We start from the raw sequence: 19,795 nt of genomic DNA on the forward strand, positions 1-19,795 counted from the left end.
GACAAACTGGAGAAACAGGAAATAACTTCTAACAGTAATGTAACATATTGTACTATAATGAATAACATCACTCTATGTATATGATATATAAATTTCAATATTTAACAAAACAGAGAATATTATGTCATAATATGTAACAATAAAATGTAAAAGTGCAAGGAACTAATCTTATATAGGAATAAACAGCACCGTAACTCCAGGAGGGCAGTCTTCAAATAACTAAAAGTTCTGTCTGAAGCAATCTTTTGATGCCAGCAAAACTGAGTGCTAAAACAATTCAACATTTTTTGATTGATATTAACAAAAATCAATCATGTTACTGGAATGCATAAACTGGGTTCCCATATGTACAGTGAGTAAAATAATGTTTATACTCTTGCCAGCACAGACAAGATCTTAGCCTCAATAGCATGTTTGGATCCAGGCAGAGAGACGACCTCTGATCAGAAATGCTCCATGAAGCCCAATGGAAATTTCTGTGACTCTGGAAAAGGAAGACTGAAGTAACCCTTTTGTGACTCTGTGTTCACTGTTTCATGGAGGGAAGACCAAGGGGAGCCATGATAAATGCTGTTAAATACATGAAAGGTTTTTCCTAGAAGGGAAGCAGTAACTGTTCTCCAAGACTCTTGAATGGTCAAGATGAGACTGGACACTTTTTGAAATGGTTTCGGTGTTGCTATCCTTGTTGGAGAACCTCTTTGGAAACCTCTAGAGATGTTTTTTTTGTGATTCAATGTCTTAAAACAGAAACAGTAAATGTTAGTGAAAGAGGGAGAAATGCAAGTATTTACCATTGTAATTTTTTTCTGATATGAACAAGATTTTCTCTGAAGGAGCTCAATGTAGGATGGAAATTTTAATTGTTCTGGGAAGTACTTCCCTTAGTTTCCCAAATATCAGAGAAAAGTAATGTACTTAGTATATGATCCTACACTCACTGTAGTGTAGCACCCCCCAATTATATCTAGGGTCAGCAGAGCAGACAGCATTCCTGGGAAAAGCAAGTTACTTTCCAATGAGAGTCACATTGCTTGTCTGAAGTGATTGACTAAAGCTAATACACAACAATTCAAAAGCACAAGCAACGGTCTAGTGCTGGTATTTGAAATGACTAGGACAACAATTCTTCGAAGGTTCAGCTTTTGTAGATGTAAAGAGATACAGCCTCATGGTTTGTTGCCCAAGGAAAGTTCATTGTTGATTATTCTTAATCCATCTTGATTTTCAGACACGAACAAAACAAAGTGTGTGTTGGATACTTCTCCAAAGTAATTTCTGCACCTCACATGATCCTGATATTTGTGAAATGCTGATTAACTTCTCTAACTCTGTTTCTATACTAGCGGTTTTTTCCTGTAAATATTTCTTCTTTGTGTGTTTCTACAGGCTGGTTTATATAGTTCTTATTTCAATACCTCTGTTTCTTTCATAGATTCGTAGAATCATAGAATAGTTTGGGCTGGAAGGGACTTTTAAAGGTCATCTAGTCCACCCCCATACAATGAGCAGGGACATCTTCAACTAGATCAGGTTGCTCACACCCCTGTCCAGCCTGACCTTTAACACTTCCAGGGATGGGGTGTCTACCGCCTCTCTGGGAAACCTGTTCCAGTGTTTCACCACCCTCATCCTAAAAAATTTCTTCCTTATATCCAGTCTAAATCTACCCTCTTTTATTTTAAAACCATTTCCCTTTGTCGTGTCGCAACAGGCCCTGCTAAAAGCCTGTCCCCATCTTTCTTATAAGCCCCCTTTAAGTACTGGAAGGCTGCTATAAGATTCCCCTGGAACCTTCTCTTCTCCGGGGTGAACAACCCCAACTCTCTCAGCTTTTGCTCATAGGTCCTCCAGGCCTCGAAGAAGTTTTGTGGTCTCCTCTGGACCCACTCCAACAGGTCCATGTCTTTCCTATGCTGAGGGCTCCAGAGCTGGACGCAGGACGCCAGGTGGGGTCTCACCAGAGCGGAGTAGAGAGGCAGAATCACCTCCCTTGACCTGTTGGCCACACATCTCATCAGGTCCCACAGAATTCTGTATGTTCACGTTCCTTAAGTGGTCGTGAATCTGATCTCAGTGAGAGGGACTTTGCTCCCCCAAACCTAGTCTTGTGGTCCCTCCACTCGAGACGTGTGGGTAGAGAGGTTGCCAGTGAAGACTGAGACAAAAATGCTGTTAAGTACTCAGCCTTCTCCTTGTCCATTGTTATGAATTTGCCAGTGTTGCTCATTGAGGGTGGTACACTTTCTTTGATCTTCCTTTTCTGGCTAACACACCTGTAGAAGCACTTCTTGTTATTCTTTGCATCCCTTGCCAAGCTCAGCTCCAGCTGTGCCTTGGCGTTCCTGACCCCATTGCTACACAACCGGGCAGTGTCCCTATACCCTTCCCAGGATACCTGTCCCTGCTTCCACTGCCTGTGCACTGCCTTCCCGCCCTTTAGTTTGACTAGCAGGTCTCGACTTAGCCGTGCCATTCTCTTGCCTTACTTCCCTGATTTCTTACATCTGAGGACCGAGAGCTGTTGAGCTCTATAGAAAATGTCCTTAAAGATCTGCCAGCTTTGTTCTGCTCCCTTGTTCCTGAGGGCAGTTTCTCAGGCAGTCTTTCTTGTTATTTTTTTTCCTAAGCAGTACTTCAGTCCTTATTTCTTCTATCCTTTTTTATTTTATTTTCTGAAGGCATGATAGGCATGTTTAAACACATACAGGCAAAGAAGAGATGCAGATTAATCAGATGTGTCTGGTAGCTGAGATGGGAACGTTAGGAAATCATGTGTCGCTGCTTGCACGGGGAGGTTCTGCTGCCTTGCACATTTCTGCAAAGGGTCTATGGCCAAATTCTAATGTGACCAAAAAATACTGAATCAGGCAGAGGGCGGGGGGGGACATTTGGTTGTTTTCCAGGAAACTTTTAAAGTTTACTTTCCAATGCAGCCAGTGGCAGGACTCGAAAGTCTTGGACTCCAATACAAGCTGTGGGAGCTCTTTATGTATCTGAAGAGTCACGAAGTGAAAAACCTTAAACAGCATCAGGAAGAGGAAGCAGAAGCAGCAGCTTCCCTCTGTCTTGGGAATTTCCACAGTGTTGGACTACAAAGTCACATCCCGTTTCACTGTCTGCATTGGCTTCCCACTGCGTGCCTTTCAGCACATCTCCCTTGAATGAAGGAAGGAGAGGTTTTAGTCATCTGCTCTTCCCATGCTGTAGCAGCCAGCACATTGCCACCCTCTCCTTTTCAATCACTTGCCTTAAGACAAAAAACTCATAACACAACAGGAGACATCAATATGCCAAAATGAAATGCAGACCCCTTGAGCTTTATGAGAATTTTTGCTGAGTGCCAAGAGGTCTCTATAGAGTCCCTCACTCCGCTTGTAGGACGATTGTGTTGCACCTGCACCTGACCAGGACAGTATGTCCCAACCTCTCACCAAACCCCATTTCTAGGTATTTTCCTGGCCAGGGGCTCTGTCCTGTGTGCAGGGGTGTGTGGAGGGGTCTCAGTGACAGCCCCTTGGGTGGAACCAGTGCCTGGAGGCCCCTGTGTCTGGAGAGACCACGGTGCAGGTGTGTCAGTTAGATAGGTGTGTGTGTAAGTACAAATGAAGATCCAGCTGGGTGAGCCAGTGAGTAGCGTAAGAGGTTGGGAGTTGGGTGTCAAAGTGGCCATAAGCCAAGGCTGGGTACTGGAGAGACCAGAGTTCTGTTGGTTGGCTACTGGAGGGACCGGGGGCCCAAGTCAGCAACTTGGGAGGCTGTGGGATCTGGGATCAACTGTGAGATCTGTTTGTGTGTGTGTGCATGAGGTAACAGGGGACACCGGCACATGCCGGGGCGGCTTCTGGTTGGACAGGGTGTCTGAGCCCAGCTGCTGGAGGATCCATAGTGTCTTTGTGTGTGTGTACTTCTGTGTGTGTGTGTGTGTACGTGGGTGTATGTGTCTACTGGGAATACACGCTCAGCCTCACTGCTTGCTGGACCTGGGGGCACGGAGCTGCAGCAGTTTCACCCCTATCAGGGTACCAGATTTAGACAACTCCTAACACATTGGTCCTGCCCAAATTTTGCCAAAGATCTCCATGTAACCAATAGAGAGAGGTAAACTTTTCCTTTACCTATGCCCAGTTTTTCTTCAGAGGCAGCTCTTGCCTGGACCACAGGCATCAGTACCTCACTCAGGTGGCCCCGAATCACCCTGACGGGTCTGGGACACATCTGCTACGTCACTGCTGAACCCAAACTGAGTGCCTGAGTAAGAAGGGGTTGACACTGTTGTTAAGAAAGGGCCAGTGTTTTCAAGCGTTTTCCATTGTACACCCAGGCAGTATAGGGTTGTGTCTCCCTGTATTAGCAATAGTCCTGCTTTATTTGCACACTTGTTCCTCAGTAAAAACTGCACCCTTGTTTGTATTGAAGCAAGCTGCCTCAAAGTGCCCTTTTTCTGGGTACTCTACTCACTGTTCCTTGTTCATGAAGCCTGCATAGGAATGTAAGCACTGCCAGCCATGTATCCAACATGTTTCCTTTTTCCAGCATTGACTGAAAAGGACATTTAGACAGAAGCAGAAACACATTTCTCCAGAAGGGTTTCCCAGCCTTAAACAACTTTCTGTCTCAGTGATTTCCATTTGCTTTGTGCCTCACTTACCCAGGGCTTGCATTTGAGTCTTTAGGCTATTTCCCTTCTTCTCCAGCTATATCTGACAGTATTTTTTAAATGTTCTAATGGCTTTTGTCCTGCTCCCTCTAAGGTGAAACTTCCACCCACACCCCTGACTAAATAATGAAAAAATAAATTCACAGTGTGAATCATAGTGGGGTTCCCCTAAACTAAAGTTTCTCACTACAGAATTTCTGTAGAAAATGGAACTTTTATTGGTAGTTCTGTAATTTTAATATTACAAAGAGGAAAAATTGCACTTGGTAATTCGAAGAAAAGTTTACTGTTATAATTTGTCACAGTGATGTTTGCAATTGCTTTCTGAGTAGCAGGTGGCACTACAAAGTACAGTCATCATTCTCGCAGGAAGTACTTTTATGTCCATTCTGTGCTCTTACACATATCTTAATCTCTTCATGTGTTTCCAATCTATTTTGAAGCAACAAAATAAAAATATTTCCGCAAACCTGGCATGCTATCCTGAAACCAGATTTTTTCCTTGGAGAATGTTGCTTTTCTTGCAAAGACCGAAGTGTCAAAGATGTAAATCACGTCACTGTGCAGCAATATTTGGCTGGTTGCCAGATACTTGCATGAAGTTAGAGAATTCATTAGGGATTTTCACTTAACGAGTCAAGTACATTTTAATGCTGAGATGAAAAAGCCAAAGACAACCCTCCAAGTCGAATGTCTTAAAGTTTGCACAAGCTCATGGCTGAACGTCACCCAGTGTTAAATATTTCCTTAGTAGAAATGCTGTTGATTCTGCTTGAAGAGAATGATCAGTCACTCCATTTATGAACCAGGGTGCTGTGCTGGGCAGTGCTAGGAGCACAGTGCTATAGATCAAACCACATTGAATTCCAAAGGTCACCGTGATAGGGCTCAGAGTGTCAGGTGCTGAGTCAGTCCTAATTAGTCTATTGTTGAAGAGCAATTCAACGTGACAAGTCACAGACTGGGGCAGTGCCCGAGTTACACCTCAGTGACTTGCACAGTCTCAGACATGGCATCATCAGTGAAGGAAAGGGAAGGAGTGCCACTTTCCATGCCAAGAACCTGTTTCCTGAACAGACAGGAAAATCATATCAAATTCTTCATCCCTGCAGCTGAGCTGTTGCCTGGGCTGAGAACCCACTCTGTTGCATCCCAGGCAGGACTTCGCTGAAGGCCCTCGGGTTCCTTGAAGAACCAGCCTTACCAGCTTGAAGTCCTTTGCCTCTACACCTGGAGTGGTCACAGAAGTTGTACTGATGTAAAACTTGTCCTGAAAAAGGCAGCATGAAGAGATCAATATCTCTGCACTGATCTGCAAAATAAATTTGCATACGCCCCAGGGCTCTGGGCTTTTTAGGAGATACTCACAGACCTGCAGTTGGATGCATGGCACCAGTGCCAAAACATCCCGTGAGACAGCTACTGCTTGTGAACCTGCAAGGGCAGTTGTCTTGCTGGCAGGGAGCAAACACGAGCAGGCTGGTTGGAGACCAGCCAGATGGCAGTTCAGAGGCTGCCAGCGAATCATGTGGAAACAATGTCTGCACCTTGGTAGCTTTAAACTATTTTCTCTAGAATACCAATGGCAGCTGAGAGATGCATCTTTGCAGTTTTGAGTTGCCTTCAGCACTTCAGAACCTACATATCTGCTGCTTCTGTCACCAAGGGCTTTTTTTTCTCACATTTCCTTAAACCTAGGCCAACTTTTTACTAGGAACAACTTCCTGCTAATAGTAGTTAAATGGATGCATTTTAATTTTGTTCTTTTCTAGCAGCATGTGTTGGTTACCTTTGTCTGTTTTTCTTATGTGGTAAACTCTCTGGGGTCTTTTAGTTCTGGGTGTCCAAATCATTACACAATAGCTGTTTAGTTCACTACCACAGCCTTACCTCCTTTGATAATACATGCGTAACCATGCCAAGAACAATGTCCAGGGACATTTGTCCATTCCAGGCAGGGTGAGTGTGTGAAACAAAGAAAACCAAGAAATGGTAAGATAAAGAATATCCAAACAAAATTGTTTTTTCCTGGTGTAGACACTGTTGGGCCTTCCATGCTGGACCTCATGGATTGTGTCTGATGGACACACTGCAGAGTCTTTGGCAAAGAAAAGGCAAATGGATGCATTCAGACATAGGCAATAAGTCCTCCAAGACAGGATGGTGAGAACCAAAACAAATGAGACCATTATAGATAAAACAGTGAAGAAAACAAAGTAATTTTTGTGATCTGAAATCTAGAGGAATAGGAGTCACATGATAAGTCTGTTCTTTGTGAAAAGACTTTGCACCTAATTGTCCATGCAAACAGGCTAGAAATTTGCTATAGCATGCAATAATCTGTTGTGTTTAGAAGACTGAGAAAAGCATAACTGAATTGCTTGGACTTAGTGTACCATAGACAATGAATGTATCAACTCAGAGTCCGGGTCTTAAACTGTATCTCAGAAAAGCACAGGATATAGCACATATGTCAGCCACCTTCAGGTAAAAATCTTGCTTTCACTCAGATGATGAGGCTGACTTGTCAGTTGTACCAGAGATTTTCAAAATAAGAATTATGAAGCAAAAAAGACACCAACATCCAACACTGAACCAGTTAAATTATATTACAACAGACAGTACTAGAGTCAGTTAAGCTCTACTTCTGCTACAGATCCAAGACTTCATATTCAACAATTAGTGTTATCATCTGTGTGCATACTTAGTGAAATAAGGAAGGAAAGAGTCCCAACTAATACAAAATCATCAAAAACAAGGAACAACTAGTCAGATAAGTATTTAGGAGCCAGAAGATTACAAAACAATCATGAAAAGTCTAGGACAAACCAACTTTGCTCTGCAAACCAGAATCTCATCTGGAAAAAATATTCAAAAAAAGAAATTAGAAAAATCAGAGCTGGAAGAGATTATCCTATTTAAAATCATATGGTCTAGTGCAGTTAACCCAATGCAGAGCTATGGTGGGCATAGGTAATGTAGAGAAAGATCAGCAGAAGGGACAACTGAAGAAAACCACCCAAACTCAGAGGTGGTTAGAAACTTCCTTAAGGAACTATAACTCTATAAATCATGAGCCAAACTGTTTGTGCATCTTTTTGGCTTTTACTGTTATAGGTGAGACCATGGACTGATTAAGTCTTGCAGTTGGGAGACCACTCAAAAAGCCATACCAGAAGTGTGAAAGAAAACCACAATTAGAAAACAAGAACAGCATGATGTGAATAAGAAGGAACAAATAAACAGAACTGAAATATTTCCTATTACAATCAATAAAAACATTCAAGTTTTTTAGCTCGAATTTTCATCCCTGACCTTGGCAATATCAGATACCAATCAGAGCCACTCATTTCCTTTTCTGGAAGTGCTGTAATTAAAACTAATCATTTTGACTCTAGGTCTTCCTGGTCAGCAAAGTCTTGTTTGCCACGTCCACAGCAGGGTGTGGCAGCAGTGTTTGTCTTGCAAGATGAAGAGTGCCATAATATGTTTTGGACCTTGATAGAGTTCAGATAGAATTTACTCAGAGTCTAGATCCACACTGGAGTATCCCACTAGAGTAGTTCTTCTACTAGGGGTTTTAAAAATGCATCAGAAAAGAAGTTCCATAAAGAGTGCTAAAATATCTTATTGTATTCATAGAATACAATACAGTACAATTGTATTCATAGAATTCAGTTATTTATAGTATTCATAGAATGCATGTATTCATGTATTCATGCATTCATAGAATACAATTGTATGTGTAAATACAGTACAGTTGTCTTGTTCTGATAGAACCAGAGGCAATGGCCACACAAACTGAAACACAGTAGGTTCCCTCTGAAAATCAAGAAACACTTTACTCGGAGGGTGACCAAGTACTGACACAGGTTGCCCAGGGACGTGGTGGAGTCTTCCTCTTTGGGTATGTGCAAAAGATCTCCAAAGGCCACCCAAAGCATGGATAACCCACTCTAGGTGGCCTTCCTTGAGCAGGGGGGTTGGACAAGATGTCCTCCAGAGGTCCAACCAACCTCAATAATTTTGTGATTCTGTGCTTCATGGAAAAGAGGAATCAAATAGAAGAACTATCTTTTCTCATTTTTTTTTCTTTTTTTGGGGAAGTTGTCTAATGAGGAGGCAATAGTGTGTACCAGGAGAGATTGTTTACATGCAGAAAAGATACCTTCTCTAAGCCCTTTAGATCCTGGTAGCCGTCTATCTGCATACTTATGGGCCCATGTGGAGCATTATCAAGTGATGCCTGACTTCAGCATTAGGGAGATTATTGTCAGCAGTGCTGAAGAGGCAGCTGCTGCGTGTCTGTCCCCCAGGTCCAGAGAATTGTGAGGCTGAACAGAGGGATCATCACAGACAGAAAACACGCAGCTCTCAGACAAATATAAAAAGGTCTGGTGGCCCCATCCGTTCCTCTCCTCTGGCTCGTGTATACTTCCATCCACTGGTGAAACATTGACGTGGAAATACAGCAGTGCGGATGCCTTTAGCAGCTGGGTTCACACATGCAGGCCTCCTAGTAGTTTCTCCCACACCTCCTGTACCCCCAGTTGTGTAAAAGTCCCCACAGGTTTCAGGCATGCTCCAGCTGCTGGTGCTCATATGTCTTCACCCAGTTGCCAGCCAGTTCATCTTGAAGTTCACCCAAATGTATGTAGAAAGAGCTGATCCACACATGTGCAGGGCATGGCCAAAGAAGCACACTGACCTGCAGCCTGTTTGCACGCAATCAGCCCCCTTCATCCTCTTAGCTCTCTGTTTTCCCAAACCTGTTCCTCCCCAACTACCTTGATCCTTCCATTTCCCTGCCTTTGGTCTTTCCCCTAATCATCACATAATAAATTTTGCACATTCCCACAGTCTCCTTCAAACATGACATAATAAGTTTTATAAAATCTCGAAATGCTCTCCCCCTGGATACTGATCCCTGTCCCCTGGCAGTGACCCCTCAGACTGTGAGGTGATGGGGACGCTGTCCCCCAGCCCATGGGGGCTCCCCTGGGAACATGGAGAGGAGCGGAGCCAAGTTGGAGATGACTGGGGGTCCCCTACGTGCCAATCTGCCCCTCTGCTCCTATGTTAGAGATGACTCTTTAATCAGATATATATGAATAAATATCTTAGGATAGGATTCACCACACTTAAGCTCAGCCTTCTGTAATCAGGTATCTTAATGGAAACTGCTCAAACAGGCTGCCTCTCCAGTCAGTAATGAAAAGGAGCACTTCCATCCCTGGGCACCCACCTCAGACATGGAGGGACTGCTCTCTGGAGCTCCTGTCTGTCTCTGCATAGTTATGAGTGGCAGCTTTGATCAGTCTGCTTCCTTAGCTTTGAAATAATCTAAAACTGGCTGAAAGTGTTCCTGGCTCTAGGAACTGTTCTTCCTCATGGACTCCTGGCTGGCAGGGGTCTGTGTAGGGTGACGTACAGCATGAAGAGTGAAAAGAAGATGGTGGCAAAAGTAAAACAAGACACAGCTTTGTATCAAAATTAAAAACTGCATTGTTCTTTGGTAAGCTAATAATCCTGATCTTAATTATGTATATATATACACATCAGTGTGTTAAATACTGTTCTTCTGTTATTTACAGGAACACAGGTATGCAGGGGCTGAGATTTGATGACTGGTGCTGAATTAAGTATACCTTCCATATATTTTTAAAAGAAGAATTGTTTCTAGTGCAACAACACTACCTTCTTTCCAGCATGATTACAGATTTCATTATCTTAACACAGAAACCAAAAGTCTGTCTTTAGGAGGCGTGTCACTCTCTTTTTATTGGGGTCAAACTCAAATTGCTTTCTTCCGCAAAAGAAATAAAGGAAGTCTAGGGAAAAACAAAAACAACAGATGAATTATGATATTACACACAGAATCATACACAGAATGTTCGGGGTTGGAAGGGACCTCTGTGGGTCATCTAGTCCAACCCTCATGCCAAAGCAGTGTCTCCTACAGCAGGCTGCACGGGACCTTGTCCAGGCGGGTCTTGAATATCTCCAGAGAGGAAGACTCCACAACCTCCCTGGGCAGCCAGTTCCAGTGTTCATGTAAAGATTAGTATGCTTTAACAACATCTGGAAAGAGCTCAAAAAACCTTGGACACATGCTGCCAACATCATCTGCTCCCAGGTGTAACCTCTGTGAAATGGTGCACAGCGGCATGGAGACAGCTTCTATACGAAACCAGTTATGCACACACTGCATAATACAATTAATGAATCCCATGAGGTGACTCTACAAGAAATTCATCCTGTGTATTTCTGCAGTTTAAAATACTTGCTCTTATGCAATGGCAGTGTTGAAATCCTTGAGAAGGGTGTATTTCTAGCCACCTGTGTGTAGGTATTGCAGGGCCTGGAGTGTGCACAGAGCATGGCAAGGTGTGAGTGGATACAAGCTTGCTGGAGTGCCACCAGATACTGTGCAAGGAAGTAGACATCCAGCCTCGGACAGCTCCTTTCACTCTGCCCTCCAGGAGCGAGGGCTGCAGTTAAGAATCCCCAGCAGCATGTGTAAGACTCATTTTGGAGGAGTCTGATGACAGATTTGGTGGGAAGCAATTAACTTGCATGGGTCTTGATGATCAGAAGACAAGGAGCCAGGAAACAACTGGGAAGATGTGCCATTTGGCAGTATGGATGTACCCTTGAGCTTGTTCCAGCTTGTTCCAGTTTACTGGAACATCTCCCCTAGGAGGAGAGGCTGAGGGAGCTGGGCCTGTTCAGCCTGAAGAAGAGAAGGCTGCGAGGGGACCTAATAAATGCTTATAAATATCTGAAGGGTGGGTGTCAGGAGGATGGGGCCAAGCTCTTTTCAGTGGTGCCCAGTGACAGGACAAGGGGCAATGGGCACAAACTGAGACACAGGAAGTTCCGTCTGAACATGAGGAAGAACTTCTTCCCTCTGAGGGTGACGGAGCACTGGAACAGGCTGCCCAGGGAGGTTGTGGAGTCTCGTTCTCTGGAGATATTCAAGACCCGCCTGGACAAGGTCCTGTGCAGCCTGCTGTAGGTGACCCTGCTTCGGCAGGAGAGTTGGACTAGATGACCCACAGAGGTCCCTTCCAACCCCTACTATTCTGTGATTCTGTGATTCTGTGATTCTGTGATTCTGTGATTCTGTGATCTCCCTGTCTAAGTAACATTGTCCCTTATGCAGGAGAAGCTAGTGCCAATTATGATTCCCAAAGCAGTGCCCTTTTATGTAAGAGGGCCAGGCTGCGATAGCCTTGCTCACAGCAGGTAGACCTTACGTTGCTGAGATGATGTCACTGTCTGGACTGGTGCTCCTCATGGTGTGAGGTGAGCATCAGCATGAATATAGATACATCAGTCTGTCCCTTAGAGCTGGTCTTTCCATCTGGGAAGTGATTTTCAGACTGTCACTAAAGGTGTATCATCCCTATTTTTTTAAGGGCATTAAGTGAAGCATGGGAGTGTTACATGACTATTTCAGGGTGACACAGAATCATAGAATCATAGCAGAATAGTTCTGGGTGGACGGGACCTTTAGAGGTCATCTCGTCCAACCCCCTTGCAATGAGCAGGGACATCTTCAGCTACAACAGGTTTCTGAGAGCCCCATCCAACCTGGCCTTGAATGTTTCCAGGGTTGCGGCATCTATCACCTCTCTGGGCAACCTGTTCCAGTGCTTCACCACCCTCATGGTAAAGAATTTCTTTCTTATACCCAGTCTAAATCTACCCTCCCGTAGTTTCAAACCATTACCCCTTGTCCTACCCCAACAGGCCCTGCTAAGAAGTTTGTCCCTGTCTTTCTTAGAAGCTCCCTTTAAGTTCTGAAAGGCTGCTAGAAGGTCTCCCTGAAGCCTTCTCTTCTCCAGGCTGAACAGCCCCAACTCTCTGAGCCTTTCTTCATAGGAGGGGTGTTCCAGCCCTCTGATCTTGTCTCGTGGGTCATCCTGAAGGCTATAAGCAACATTTAGAAGTGCCTCTCTCTGTCCAAGCACTCTCAGCCCTATGACCCTGAACATTTCATACAGATTTTGTTAACAGCAGTTACTCACCTTCATGTTGAAAAACAGCATCGATCTTCCCATTAATTCCTGGAAATGCATCTCTTATTGGTGTGGGCTTTCTTCCCACAGAATCACTTCTTTTATCATGACTGAGAAAAATTATTAACAACTTGGCATCAGTGAAAGTTGCAAACAACGCATGATTAGTTCAGCTCTCCTCATTACCTTCTACCTACAAACAGGTAACTGTTCAAGGTCATTGAAGATTTTCAGTATCACTCAGGTAGTGTTGAGACAGACAAGATGTGCCATAAATAATTATTACTCTGTTAGCTGCACTGGAAGAATTGTTTCTGTTTACGTCAGCTCAAGACACATCTAAGAATACCTAATATTAAAACCAGCATCATAAATCTGCTAAACAGTGTTTCTAAGAGACTGTACCTCCAGGAGAGGTAGATAATCTTATCTTAAACAGAAGTTAGATTTGTGAGATTATAGAAAGATTGGTTTCATGTTCCCTCTCTGTAGGAAATGTTTATCAGGAAAAATCTGGTTTTTTTCTTCAGTTATAAGTTATTTTAAGTAATTTTATTTAAGTTACTTATAGCAGGCTAATACATTTTTAGTGAAGTGCATTTTGTCTACCAGTGCTGGAATAAGACGGTTTCTGAAAGCATTTTCCTTCTGATACGTTTACTCAATAAGAGATTCAATGACCAGACACACTGCTCAGCTGAAGCCCTTCAAGCTGTGAGAGTCTGAACTAAAATGTGGAAGTCTGATCTTCTGCTTAAAGTACAGATATGTGGCTGACTGGTAACTGCAGGATGATCTGTGTATGTACAACAAGTTGGGCATTGTGGTATCAGGAAAGACAGAATTGTGTCATTCATCTGCAGAAGTTCAGATTACCTACTGCTTCTGTTATGGAGCACCTTCTTCAGTTGTTAGAAGTACATGTCCTGTAACACAAACCTGAGCAGCAGGGATTAGACTGAAAAGCGGAAATAACCATGCACAGCAGATAATGCTTTGAAGTACATGGCATTTATCAGCAATTTTATGAAACTATCTGCCAGTAACTGAAAAATAGTGGGATACTCCTGCTTAGCCCACAGAAACATCTTTGATAGAAACAGTGAAGTTCTGACTGATTTCCTGAGCTGACCTGTGGAGCTGTAGGATGGCTTTTTTCCCCAAGACAGTTAAATGAAAATAAATAAATAAATGGATAAACTGTTAAATAATTAAATCAATTAAAAGGAAATCTAAAAGCGCTGCTTCATCTCCCTTTCAAATATTTCTCCATAGCCACTTGTGACACTGAAAGACATTACCCAAAGTGTGTGACTAACGCATCCTAAATCATGACAGGATATTGATCATGTGATTATGTTTGCTCTTCTTTAGGAAAATAGGACAGGAAATATTACCTCCAAAATTTGTCCGCTATGAAGTAATATGTTTTCCCTTCATTTCCATTATAAAAAGCAGCGTCAATTTTGGTAACATCCTTTGAAAATCCTAGGGTGTAGATTTTTTGTGGGTGTCCAGGAAGGATGGTATCTCCTCTCACTATCCAGAATTCATTCCCTATCAAGAAAAGTCGATAAAAACATGTTAACAGAATCTTCTTCTGGGAATGACACAATCCTTCACACGAAAGCTAATTGTTAATGGAAAAATGTAGAGACACAATAGTGGTTACTTGAAAACATTCTACATACTGGTTCTAGAGTCCAAAAATAATGTGAGATTGGTTCTTCATATCACATTTTATGAAATCTGAAATGTCAGTTCACACTTATGTTAGTTTTCCACAAGCTAGGAAGAAGCATGTATTGTCATTTTTTAGCTCAGTAGACAATTTTCCAGGAAAAAATGAAAATAATGACTTTTATTTTGGCAGAGAAACTTTTCTGTATTGACATTAAAAAATAAGATACCTCTTCCTTATCTTGGATAATATTTTTGTTATCTCTGTCACTGAAATACTTATTGGACTAAATTAAAGCTCAATAGAATCTTACAGAAGGAGCTTAAGTGGCCAGACACAAAACTCTCAAGGCTACTTGGAAAGACAACGTAGGAAAAAAGCAAGACAACATTTTACCTTTAAAAATGACAGTTTCATCTTCTTCAGGAATTTCATATGCAGCATCAACACCAGGTGGCAGCCGTGGCCAGAACGAAGATATTAAATTAAAATCAGCTGTTCTGATCGCAGGATGCTTGCGCCAAAAATGTCTTACATAGATACAGAACAGGTTTTAAATAAAAGCAGATGTTCACACCCGTTAATGCATGAAGCAACATCATGGCAACTAGGGCAGGATTTATCTGATTTAACCCAGCCATGTACCCTGAGTTAGTCACCCTAAGCTCCCTGTAATGTCAATGGAAAGAAAATTTATTTCCATGGTGGGATTCCTCTCATCTTGATGGAAAGAAAATTTATTTCCATGGTGGGATTCCTCTCATCTTGATGCAGACATCTAAAACAGGTCAAATGAACTGTTTTGTCAAAACAGTTATTATTTCCGCTTACGCAGAAAGGGAGCCTAGAGAGACCTGGCTCACAAGGCTGGCAAGGGGTAAGATTTTGGGAATGAAACCCCACCCTGAGGTTACAAACACCAGCTTAGAGAAACGTTCTGTGTGTGCAAGGATCTTCTGCAAAATAACACTTTGCTGGCTTTGTGGATTCAAAACTCCGAGGTCAAACCTCACTTTTACACTGATGTTGGGTAGGCTCTGAAGCAGAGGGAGCACAGCCTTACCGCATGAAGAAGAGGGGAATCAGCTCTGTTACCCCTTCTCCTCTAGTCTTTGGGCTATCACACCCTGGAGAGGGACAATTTGTCCGAGTTTAGCACTGAATGTATTATCCTTTCCTTTTTTTTTGTTATACTAAATCACCTCTGCAGGGGCTCTTCGGGCAGGTATTGTGTCAGGACTGGTAAACCCTCAGCTCTCTCAAGGCAAGGATAGCAATGAAGGTGCCAAATGTCCCAGGGCCGGTGGTGCCTTTTGTCAAACCTGAACTCTCCCAAATCCCAAATACTTGGGACTTGTTTACAGCCTGTGCAAACAGACCATGTTTTCAGAGGAGCCATCTTTCCCCATCCTATTCATAGCGTGACCTGTTTCAAAGGTGGTCTTTCTCCTTAAAAGTCTCTTTCCTCATTTCTCCACCACCACCTTTGTTTTTGCTTCCCACCTCTTATCCTGATTCCCTGTTTCACCTTCCTGTCTGGAATGGTTGATGTTCTGTGTAAAGTTATTTTTCCATGCTGTGGGGCTTAATTTAAAAATGATACTCAGCCATTTTACTTTCAGAAAGCTGACCTACTTGTCTTTGAAGAACATTATTTCTCCACGGAAAGTGGTGACAGCATCAAAAGTTAGATCAGGGCCACAGGTGTTTGGCAGTGCAGGATCTTTTGACTCAGTTGGGTCTCTTATCTCAGTAGATTCCCCTTGGTCATTGTGGGTATTAGAAGATGGTCCTAAAAGAAGCAGTTCATGGAAGCAATTAAAGTGAGAACTCATTCAGGTATATCCAGTACACAAAAAATCACTGAAAGTTATTGTCTTTGAAGTTATAAGCACTGGTTGATTAATAATTGTGAATTACCATAGAGGTACTGAATGCCATTAACATCATCCTGATGAAGAGGGAATGCTGAAGGGTCAAATTTCCTATAAACTGGGTACATCAGAGCGTTGGGGTCTTTGGAATGTACAAGTCCCAGTGAATGACCAAACTCATGGGCAGCAACATAAAACAAGTTCGTACCTGAAAACAACAAATGAAACACAGAATAGGAGAGCTATGACTTTTCATTTGTTCTGAAAACAGGAAGTACATATGGTAGGTCAGAAGCTTTCAGAACTGCTGGCCTAAGCAAGTGAAGCTGTTATGGGAAATTCAGTGGAAGATGACATTCTGGTCAGAAAGAAAAACAGTGAATTCATTACAGTAGAGTACAATGAAATAGATCCTCCAGAAGTAAGTGTGGGAGAAGGACCCTGTACCAGTGCAGGTGATGTAACAGTGCGGGGAGAGACAAGCAGGTTGGAGGAATGGGGAGAAGGGGGTTGCCAGGTCCCTCAGCTCCCTCACAAATAGATCTCCACCCAGTTCATAGCAGAAGTTCATCTGGGGCCTTAACTTTTTTAAACCAGAGGTCTCAAAGGGTTTTTATAGCTATGGAAACCAGCTGCCCAATGCTCCTTCAAATGAGCCCCATTTTTAAGTACTAATTAAGGAAGAGAGGAGACAGACAGTGCACGCTTCATTTCATGCATGGTCTGCTTCAGGAAGAGCTTGAAGAAATTAATTTCCTACCTTCTATGCTTTTGGTCCAGGTTTCATCCTCATCGAAGTGAGCATCTCCACCAAAGTCCTTGCCAGGTGCATAGGCATGAGCAATGGACCCTCCTGGGCCATCAAAGGGGATGAAGTCATTGTGACCTGAGGAGCAAGTTCCACACACAGCTGACTGGTAGTTACGGAGGTAACAGATCTCAGCCATGCACAGAGCGCTCTGTTCTGCTGATTTTGTAAACTTTAAAGCTCCCCTTCCACACAAATTTTCCAAAAGCTCTATTTTTCACAGGGAAAACTCAGGAAAATTTGAACTCATGCATCAGGAGTGAAATCTTGGTTTCCTCAAGAAATGGATGGACATTTACATACTGCTGCCACAAGGGAAGAGGAGGACGTGGTTCCAGTAGAAATATATTTCCTGTTTTGTTCATTAGGTAACATTTTCATAAACCCTGTGTCAGCAGCCGTCAGGCGGTTGCCTGAACCTGACTGGTAATTTAAGTGTTGATGGCAGAAGCACTATTGTAGGAAGACTGCAAGCCCTTGAATGTCACCTCCAGAAAAGGATTTAAGGACATAGAAGTTACGTGCAGTGCCTGCATGCTCTGCATAGTCCAGATGAGTGGATATGTTTGGGTGGAAACAGAGGAGACAACTAGAAGGGTGCATGTGTCCATGACTGTTAGCGGAAGAGGGAAGGCTGCTGGTAAGTCTACCCTGAGGGCAACGCCAAAAATATAAGCCTTGAGTCTGTCTAGAACTTATTTAGCTCACACAAAGCATATGACTAATGCCAGGAGTGTAACTAAAGCTACCCACTCCCTAATGCTCTGAGCCTGAGCCTATCCCACAAGCCCTGAGCTTCTTGTGGTTCGTGCAGACGTTGCACATCATATACTAGGTGCAGATCCAGTGAACTGCAGGCAGCTTGTTACATTTATTTGCTCCCTTCTTCTCTTCATTTGCCTCTATAAACTCCCCAAAAATCTTCAAGAATTATAGCCATAGCACCATGAGTGGGAACTGTGTCTTTCTGTCTGCTTGTGCAACCTGACACTGAACTTTGCACATGCTATCTATGAGAAAAAATCATCAACATTTCAGATCACCTGCTCCATATAGGCAGCAACTTGGCAATAACTCGTAATGGTTACACAGAGATTTACCTCTGACTGCAAAGGAGATCATTATGTCTGCATCTCCTCTGTCCTTCTTGATGAATTTCAGTGGGGTTACACTGCTCCAAACACTTAATGCTTTCTTGATCGCTGCATTGACATCTGCTGGATGCAGGTCTGGTGTGTAGTTTAATATCCTTTAAAATATAAGGTAGAAAAACAGCTGTGTTCTTACAACTTATGCTGTGTAACACACTGTCTTTACGTTAAGAATTCCGCTATAACTACCTGTATGTCAGAACTTGTTTTGCCCATTTTGGCTCTCCTGCAAAAGTGGAGAACCCGGCTACGTCAGGGAATCCACACCGACGTTTCTGTACCAGGTCCAAAGTGTCAGAATCCAGCTTCCCCGTCACCTCCAGCCCAAAGAATTCTTGCATTTCTTTTATTTTTTGCGTCATTGGACTGTTACTTTTCCATATGAAAGATTCTCCACCTTTCTTAAAGCCATAGTAATTTTCCAGGTACTTCTAATGAAAAAATTATGAAAAAAGTGTTTTAGGACAGTCAATGGTGATTGATTTTGAAGCTCATAAAAAATTTTATTCACTCCACTTCAGACATGTACCTTTACTACTTTACTTTCTGTTCCATGGAAGCATGGTTAATAGAGCTTGTTAAAGCCTGTATGAATATTTTTCTCTTAATAATAGATTTTTGCATTATATTATCACTATAAATGTTTTGCACTTTACTCAGAATACATTCAAAATTAGAATTTGTCTAATAAATTTGTTGTTTTCTGGTACGGTATCCTCCACTTAGGCTACGCTCTGGGATTACACAGAGTCCTTTAGAACAGGCAGTGCAAAAGCAGTTTGAAATAGATAACTGAATACAAAATTTCAGCAGTAATATTCAATTTTCCCATGTTTTCTGATAGTAAAAAATCAGACAAAATAATATCTGTATTTTACAAGGAGTTATGTCTCATAATACCAGAAGTCACACAAATAACTACATTTCCACAAGAACTACAAATCAGACATAGACTGACTCAGGTGTTTAATTATTTGTAGAATCAAAACATAAGTGAATGCATCATCAGTTTTGATTGTTCTCTACAAAAAAAAATAAAACAAGAATGAGTCAGGGTTAAAGAAGACTTTGTCATCATGGATCAAAATGCAGTCCCCTCTGTTTTGAGAAATACTCAATCATATTATTCATTCTACTGGAATTTGCAGAACTAGCTCCTTGCCTCCTATATACTAGTTGCAGAGACTGCAATGGATGCTCAACAGCTGCGAAAGATCTTCCCCCCAGAAGTCTGCCTTGCTCACCTGGATAAGCTGCATGCTTTCTTCTTTCTTCTGCCTTGTGTCTGCAGGAAAAGCACAAGAAAGTGCTGCACATAACAGGAGAAATGGGACTTTCTCCATTCTCATTTTCACTCGCATTTAGAAATGTCTTCTTAGTAGTTTGCCACACTTTTGTTTCACCTTTATATAGTACATGTTTGCTTTATAAAGCTTTCCCATCCCTGACTCATGACTCACAATTTCTAGGTAGCAACAGAACACACACGAAACAATGGTTTTATCATAAAAAAGATTTGTGCTGTCTTTCATCTGGTTCCACCCTTGTGCAGGTGTTGCAATATAGAAATATGATTAATGAGGAGATAATAGACCTG

At 42.5% G+C, this 19,795-nt stretch overlaps 1 protein-coding gene across 1 annotated transcript; it reads right to left on the bottom strand.

The window, feature by feature from the left end:
- Positions 1-10,390: 10,390 nt before the first annotated feature.
- On the bottom strand, positions 10,391-19,547 carry LOC104333059 (stromelysin-1). Its single transcript, XM_009938523.1, has 10 exons — positions 19,443-19,547; positions 18,388-18,629; positions 18,148-18,296; positions 17,000-17,125; positions 16,286-16,447; positions 16,001-16,157; positions 14,762-14,895; positions 14,082-14,241; positions 12,694-12,794; positions 10,391-10,491 (listed from the first exon to the last, which is right to left on the bottom strand). Exons 1-10 carry the CDS (start codon positions 19,545-19,547, stop codon positions 10,391-10,393), a joined length of 1,437 nt encoding a protein of 478 aa, XP_009936825.1.
- Between the last annotated feature and the right edge of the window lie 248 nt (positions 19,548-19,795).

Source organism: Opisthocomus hoazin, chromosome 1, assembly GCF_030867145.1.
Source record: "Opisthocomus hoazin isolate bOpiHoa1 chromosome 1, bOpiHoa1.hap1, whole genome shotgun sequence".
In the NCBI taxonomy this organism is placed as follows: Eukaryota; Metazoa; Chordata; class Aves; order Opisthocomiformes; family Opisthocomidae; genus Opisthocomus; species Opisthocomus hoazin.